This window comes from Salvelinus namaycush, chromosome 7 (genome assembly GCF_016432855.1).
Source record: "Salvelinus namaycush isolate Seneca chromosome 7, SaNama_1.0, whole genome shotgun sequence".
In the NCBI taxonomy this organism is placed as follows: Eukaryota; Metazoa; Chordata; class Actinopteri; order Salmoniformes; family Salmonidae; genus Salvelinus; species Salvelinus namaycush.
Genome location: NC_052313.1, coordinates 57,528,280 through 57,537,058, shown reverse-complemented (window position 1 = coordinate 57,537,058; position 8,779 = coordinate 57,528,280). Strand labels below are relative to the sequence as shown.

General features: G+C 45.2%; 1 protein-coding gene across 1 annotated transcript; it reads right to left on the bottom strand.

Moving 5' to 3' along the window:
- Positions 1 to 1,716: 1,716 nt before the first annotated feature.
- LOC120050566 (gamma-crystallin S-1-like) lies at positions 1,717 to 3,026 on the bottom strand. The gene is made up of 3 exons (XM_038997155.1): positions 3,018 to 3,026; positions 2,283 to 2,525; positions 1,717 to 1,983 (listed from the first exon to the last, which is right to left on the bottom strand). Exons 1-3 carry the CDS (start codon positions 3,024 to 3,026, stop codon positions 1,717 to 1,719), a joined length of 519 nt encoding a protein of 172 aa, XP_038853083.1.
- Between the last annotated feature and the right edge of the window lie 5,753 nt (positions 3,027 to 8,779).

Below are 8,779 nucleotides of genomic sequence, written 5' to 3'. Positions count from 1 at the left end.
GGGTTTTTTAATACTCCACCCAAAAATACAACATGCCATGAAAGGCACGGGGACGAAGCCCAAAACAGACACGTATACAAAACACAGGGATGTACCCAAACAAAAGAGCGAGGTAAAAACCTCTAATAAATATATGGGGCGAGACCACCAACCCACCACACGGGGTGAGACCCGTAATAACAAGTGCACAATACACGCAGCGCGAAAGCCGAAATAACAAAGCACAGGTACTCACAAGACCAACAAACATGGGAACAATAACCGCTCAAGACAATGGTGAATAGAGGGCACATATATACACATACTAATCAGGGGGAATGGGAACCAGTCTGTGTAATGAGATAAGACAGTCCGGGGTTGGTGGTGATGATCCAGTTCAGTGATGCCTAGAAGGTCGACGACGTAGACCTCTGGAACTGGTGAACGGAATGAGCAGCAGTACCGGGGGAATCCGTGACACTTATTCTAAAATGTATTTTTTTTAAAATGCTTTCCTAATCAATCCACACACAATACCCCATAATGACAAAGCAAAAACAGGTTTTTAGAAATGTTTGCTAATTTTTATTCATAAGTATTCAGACCCTTTACTCAGTACGTTGTTGAAGCACCTTTGGCAGCGTCTTGGTGATTCCAAACTTTTCCCATTTAAGAATGATGGAGGCCACTGTGTTCTTGGGGACCTTCAATGCTGCAGACATTTTTTGGTACCCTTCTGTGCCTCGACACAATCCTGCCTCCGAGCTCTACGGACAATTCAATCATGGCTTGGTTTTTGCTCTGACATGCACTGTCAACTGTGGGACCTTATATAGACAGGTGTGTGCCTTTCCCAAATCATGTCCAATCAATTGAATTTACCACAGGTGGATTCCACTCATGTTGTAGAAACATCTCAAGGATGATCAATGGAAACAGGATGCACCTGAGCTCAATTTCGAGTCTCATAGCAAAGGGTCTGAATACTTATGTAAAAAAGTAAATTTGCAAAAATGTAAACAAAAAATAACTATTTTCGCTTTGTCATTATGGGGTATTGTGTGTAGATTGAAAAAAATAAATGTAATCAATTTTAGAATAAGACTGTAACATAATAGAATGTGTAAAAAGTCAAGGGGTCTGAATACTTTCCGAAGGCACCGTATTTACATATTCTTTCTTTAGTGGTTGTGCATCTACAGACACATAATCCTGGAACAGGGACCTAGCTCAACTGTAATGCTTGGTAACCTCTGGCCATTGTTTTGGTTAAAACTTAAAAAATGTCTTTAACCCTTCTGGGTGACAACCAATTTGGGTGACAACCAACAACCAATGCTTTTTAAGTAGCCTGTACATGTTGTTTCTCTGCTTCAGTTTTGGAGCTGATAATAGCTGTTATTTTGACAGGATCGTTATATGAAGACACACGGGTGTCATAATGTGCTTATGACACATCTTACTATGCATTCAAACTGCATCACAATGCATTACACCTGTCGCCGTTAAGTAAAGTGTTACCTCATGCAGCCCAGGTTTTGAAATCAGATTACAACTGTCACGAAAATCTATGGTCAGGACCAAAATAAAGGAATGAGATTCAGCCCATATCGATCACTCAAGCCTGAATATTGTGCTCATATTGCAAAGAAGTTTTTTAGATTTTCAACACAACTTTATTTGTACTTCTTACACACAATCATGCACATCCTCAACCCTTGGTGGTGACGTGCCGTACTACTTGACACAGCGGATGGAGCCTACGTTGGCTTGCATGCCCCCCCACTCGGTGTGGCGTCTGTACTCTCCCCTCTCCAGCAGGTACTGGCGCCCCCTGTAGTTGGGGTGCTCAAAGAAAACCCAGGCGCCTTCGAACACCTTGCAGGAGTTCACCTCGCGGCTGTGCCAACGCTCCTGGAAGGAGGGCATGTTGTCGGCCACCTCCATGCTTTGGCCCTCAAAGTTAGGCTTCTCCCACAGCTTCATTCTCCACGAGTTGCCCACCTGGAGTCAGGAAACAGAATCACAACAAGAACGTAATGTTAAAGCAGACATTTGTTTAGGGAAGATATGACCATCTAAATAAAAAAAAAGATATCTTGACCTGCCCCTTTATGGCTGAACAATAACTGCTGCACAATCATGTAAATACATTTACAGTAGGGTGGTAAGGTCTTGTTAGGAACAAGCTCTGTAATTGTGGTGCTAACCTGGGTAAAATGATTACAGGTTGGTTATACTTCTCTATTCCATATGAACTCTTTCAAAGAGTCTCATATTGTCCATCCATCCACTCTACTCACATTCCTAATGATGCGACAGGATCTGACGGTGTCATTGAAGCCCATCCAGCGCTGGTAGTCAGGGTACTCTCCAGGGGTCAGCACGTACTGGAAGCCCATGTAGCTGGGCCTCTCGTACACCACCCAGAATCCCCCCTCCACCCTGACTGAGTTACAGCGGCTGAGGAAGGTGTGCAGGTCGCTGGAGTCACTGTTGCACTCATAGTACCGTCCCTGGTAGTTCCGGTCCTCGTAGAAGGTGATCTGACACCAAACATCATATAATTAAGTGATAATTCCTGAGAAGCCTGTGGTAACTTGTGGAATAGACACCAGCTGGAATGTGGTTTTAACCAATCAGCATTCAGGATTAGACCCACCCGTTGTATAATACATATTATGAGTTACTCTGCAACTTCAATGACATATGCAGTTTGTATATAACTTACTATAGAGTTATACTTTATGATAACTTTGATAACTTTGTGATAGCTTTATCAATAACTGAATGTGGTAACTTTATCAATAACTTTGTGATAGCTTAATCAATAACTTAATGTGATTGCTTTATCAATAACTTCATGTGATAGCCTTATCAATAACTTCATGTGATAGCCTTATCAATAACTTTGTGATAACTTTATGAGTAACTTTCTGATTATTTTATTAATAACTTCATGTGATAGCCTTATCAATAACTTAATGTGATTGCTTTATCAATAACTTTGTAATAACGTTATCAATAACTCTGCTTACCTTTTCCATGGTTAATTATCAGTAGGCCAGGCATGATACATTAAACATTAAACCACCAAGCTCCACCAATATTCTCTTTATATGCAGCCAGGACAATAAAAGCAAAGCACATGGTTACTTAGCAGTGTTTGAATTGGATATAATTCAAATCCAGACTCATCACATTGCTCAGAAGCACTGATGCCCCGATCTACAAACAAAGACAAATGGAAAGTGCAAACCATCCCAAATGCACTTTATACCGTACACCATGCTGACCAAAACAAGGGCACTAGAGGACATTGGTTTGATATCAAATGTTTTGGATCAGGGCCCATCCTTTTTCATTTGTCAAAGAACCTGCAAGAGGTCTGGTCTCCACAACAGGACAAGAGGTCTGGTCTGCACAACAGGACAACAGGTCTGGTCTCCACAACAGGACAACAGGTCTGGTCTCCACAACAGGACAACAGGTCTGGTCTCCATAACAGGACAACAGGTCTGGTCTCCACAACAGGACAACAGGTCTGGTCTCCACAACAGGACAACAGGTCTGGTCTGCCCAACAAGACAAGAGGTCTGGTCTGCACAACAGGACAACAGGTCTGGTCTCCACAACAGGACAACAGGTCTGGTCTCCACAACAGGACAACAGGTCTGGTCTCCACAACAGGACAACAGGTCTGGTCTGTACAACAGGACAACAGGTCTGGTCTCGACAACATGTCTGGTCTCCACAACAGGACAACATGTCTGGTCTCGACAACAGGACAACAGGTCTGGTCTCCACAACAGGACAACAGGTCTGGTCTCGACAACATGTCTAGTCTCCATAACAGGACAACAGGTCTGGTCTCCACAACAGGACAACAGGTCTGGTCTCGACAACATGTCTGGTGTCCACAACAGGACAACATGTCTGGTCTCGACAACAGGACAACAGGTCTGGTCTCCACAACAGGACAACAGGTCTGGTCTCGACAACATGTCTAGTCTCCATAACAGGACAACAGGTCTGGTCTCCACAACAGGACAACAGGTCTGGTCTCCACAACAGGACAACATGTCTGGTCTCGACAACATGTCTGGTCTCCACAACAGGACAACAGGTCTGGTCTCCACAACAGGACAACAGGTCTGGTCTCCACAACAGGACAACAGGTCTGGTCTCCACAACAGGACAACAGGTCTGGTCTCCACAACAGGACAACAGGTCTGGTCTCCACAACAGGACAACAGGTCTGGTCTCCACAACAGGACAACAGGTCTGGTCTCCACAACAGGACAACAGGTCTGGTCTCGACAACATGTCTGGTCTCCACAACAGGACAACAGGTCTGGTCTCCACAACAGGACAACAGGTCTGGTCTCCACAACAGGACAAGAGGTCTGGTGTCCACAACAGGACAAGAGGTCTGGTCTCCACAACAGAACAACAGGTCTGGTCTCCACAACAGGACAACAGGTCTGGTCTCCACAACAGGACAACAGGTCTGGTCTCGACAACATGTCTGGTCTCCACAACAGGACAACATGTCTGGTCTCGACAACAGGACAACAGGTCTGGTCTCCACAACAGGACAACAGGTCTGGTCTCGACAACATGTCTAGTCTCCATAACAGGACAACAGGTCTGGTCTCCACAACAGGACAACAGGTCTGGTCTCGACAACATGTCTGGTGTCCACAACAGGACAACATGTCTGGTCTCGACAACAGGACAACAGGTCTGGTCTCCACAACAGGACAACAGGTCTGGTCTCGACAACATGTCTAGTCTCCATAACAGGACAACAGGTCTGGTCTCCACAACAGGACAACAGGTCTGGTCTCCACAACAGGACAACATGTCTGGTCTCGACAACATGTCTGGTCTCCACAACAGGACAACAGGTCTGGTCTCCACAACAGGACAACAGGTCTGGTCTCCACAACAGGACAACAGGTCTGGTCTCCACAACAGGACAACAGGTCTGGTCTCCACAACAGGACAACAGGTCTGGTCTCCACAACAGGACAACAGGTCTGGTCTCCACAACAGGACAACAGGTCTGGTCTCCACAACAGGACAACAGGTCTGGTCTCGACAACATGTCTGGTCTCCACAACAGGACAACAGGTCTGGTCTCCACAACAGGACAACAGGTCTGGTCTCCACAACAGGACAAGAGGTCTGGTGTCCACAACAGGACAAGAGGTCTGGTCTCCACAACAGAACAACAGGTCTGGTCTCCACAACAGGACAACAGGTCTGGTCTCCACAACAGGACAACAGGTCTGGTCTCGACAACAGGACAACAGGTCTGGTCTGCACAACAGGACAACAGGTCTGGTCTCCACAACAGGACAACAGGTCTGGTCTCGACAACATGTCTGGTCTCCACAACAGGACAACAGGTCTGGTCTCCACAACAGGACAACAGGTCTGGTCTCCACAACAGGACAACAGGTCTGGTCTGCACAACAGGACAACAGGTCTGGTCTCCACAACAGGACAACAGGTCTGGTCTCCACAACAGGACAAGAGGTCTGGTCTCGACAACATGTCTGGTCTCCACAACAGGACAACAGGTCTGGTCTCCACAACAGGACAACAGGTCTGGTCTCGACAACATGTCTGGTCTCCACAACAGGACAACAGGTCTGGTCTCCACAACAGGACAACAGGTCTGGTCTGCACAACAGGACAACAGGTCTGGTCTCCACAACAGGACAACAGGTCTGGTCTCCACAACAGGACAACAGGTCTGGTCTGCACAACAGGACAACAGGTCTGGTCTCCACAACAGGACAACAGGTCTGGTCTCCACAACAGAACAACAGGTCTGGTCTCCACAACAGGACAACAGGTCTGGTCTCCACAACAGGACAACAGGTCTGGTCTCGACAACAGGACAACAGGTCTGGTCTGCACAACAGGACAACATGTCTGGTCTCCACAACAGGACAACAGGTCTGGTCTCGACAACATGTCTGGTCTCCACAACAGGACAACAGGTCTGGTCTCCACAACAGGACAACAGGTCTGGTCTCCACAACAGGACAACAGGTCTGGTCTGCACAACAGGACAACAGGTCTGGTCTCCACAACAGGACAACAGGTCTGGTCTCCACAACAGGACAAGAGGTCTGGTCTCGACAACATGTCTGGTCTCCACAACAGGACAACAGGTCTGGTCTCCACAACAGGACAACAGGTCTGGTCTCCACAACAGGACAACAGGTCTGGTCTCGACAACATGTCTGGTCTCCACAACAGGACAACAGGTCTGGTCTCCACAACAGGACAACAGGTCTGGTCTGCACAACAGGACAACAGGTCTGGTCTCCACAACAGGACAACAGGTCTGGTCTCCACAACAGGACAACAGGTCTGGTCTGCACAACAGGACAACAGGTCTGGTCTCCATAACAGGACAAGAGGTCTGGTCTGCACAACAGGACAACAGGTCTGGTCTCCACAACAGGACAACAGGTCTGGTCTCCACAACAGGACAAGAGGTCTGGTCTCCACAACAGGAAAACAGGTCTGGTCTCCACAACAGGACAACAGGTCTGGTCTCCACAACAGGACAAGAGGTCTGGTCTCCACAACAGGACAAGAGGTCTGGTCTCCACAACAGGAGAACAGGTCTGGTCTCCACAACAGGACAAGAGGTCTGGTCTCCACAACAGGACAACAGGTCTGGTCTGCATAACAGGACAAGAGGTCTGGTCTCCACAACAGGTCTATTCATGTGCATGTTTTTGCCACTGCTGATGGTGCTTATGATGATGTATATAACCCCTCTTAAAGGGATAGTTCACCAACACATTTCAAAATGACACATTTTTTGTGGTACCCTGAAATCAGGTTATGAACAAGGAGAAGGAGAGACTGCAGTCCATGCTTTGGGTTTGTTCACCCAGCCACTGTCACTACCTGCTTAAAAAAAAGTCGAGCCCCAAACCAATGTGAGGCAATGTAACATACTAGATATCAGTGTTGTAGTACTCGAGAGGTCTTAAGACCACATATTGAGTGTCTCAGTCTTGTCTCGGTGTCGGGGATACATTTGTACTCGGTCTTGACTCACCGAGACCAGCCGAGACTAGCGAGGTAAAAAACTTCTAATTATCAGCTTCCATTCAGTCAGAACATAAAACTCCTAATTATCAGCTCCCATTCAGTCAGCACATAAAACTCCTAATTATCAACTCCCATTCAGTCAGAACATAAAACTCCTAATTATCAGCTTCCATTCAGTCAGAACATTAAACTCCTAATTATCAGTTTCCATTCAGTCAGAACATTAAACTCCTAATTATCAGCTTCCATTCAGTCAGAACATAAAACTCTTAATTATCAGCTCCCATTCAGTCAGCACATAAAACTCCTAATTATCAGCTCCCATTCAGTCAGAACATAAAACTCCTAATTATCAGCTTCCATTCAGTCAGAACATTAAACTCTTAATTATCAGCTTCCATTCAGTCAGCACATAAAACTCCTAATTATCAGCTCCCATTCAGTCAGCACATAAAACTCCTAATTATCAGCTCCCATTCAGTCAGAACATAAAACTCCTAATTATCAGCTTCCATTCAGTCAGAACATTAAACTCCTAATTATCAGTTTCCATTCAGTCAGAACATAAAACTCCTAATTATCAGCTCCCATTCAGTCAGAACATAAAACTCCTAATTATCAGCTCCCATTCAGTCAGAACATAAAACTCCTAATTATCAGCTCCCATTCAGTCAGAACATAAAACTCCTAATTATCAGCTCCCATTCAGTCAGAACATAAAACTCCTAATTACCAGCTTCCATTCAGTCAGCACATAAAACTCCTAATTACCAGCTTCCATTCAGTCAGCACATTAAACCACTATAGGCCTTCAGTATGTGACAGGTTTGTGATTCTGAAAGGACAGCAACCGTATTACCATCACACTCATGTAGGAGAGTGCCATTTTTGTAGAACACAAAGGGCCAGTGGTGGTAGTGGAGGATACACACAGGTATACACCGTAAACCCACTTTTCTTTTAGTGGGCATTGCTTATACTCACTTCTTAATCCCTACTGATGCATATCAAAGTAGTGTAGTGGAGGTATATGATAGAGAAATCATTTGCAAAGCATGTGAAATATATTCACATGCGCTCTACACACAGCCTAGTTTCAGCAGATTATCATACCTCCACTACACTACTAGTAGTACAATAGAGAAATCATGTGCAAAGCATGTGAAATATATTCACATGCTAGTTTCAGCAGATTATCATCTACAGGCAACAAGAGGTTTAAAAAATAGGTTATATATGTTCCATAATGTACAGTAAGACATTGTTGGCAGAATAGATGGATGCAGTTCAATGCATGATTCAAATAATTCACCAGTACATTTCTTGATAGTCCAAAACATATTACTATCAGGTTGTAAATCCCAGCTGGCCTGGTACATTGTTTGCTGCCTCCATTCAGGATGCACTGTTTCAGTTTCAATGACTCAATATTCTGGACATAAATGGACGAAAAATGGACGACTGTAACTAAGGCTGGAAATGTCAATACAATCAAACTAGCAGGGCGATGATCACAAGTCAGTCATAACGTGGCTAATAGGCTAGCGTATCTATTTATGTTGCAAGCTAAACACACAGAGCCTAACGTTAGCTAGCTGCTAGGAGGATGTCATGTCATTGGAGGAGTGGGTGAGTGTGTCTATTTCCCCTCATATCGTTTTCAGTGGCTACACACAGCTAGAGATGAATTTGGTTAGCTAGCAAGAACATGAAC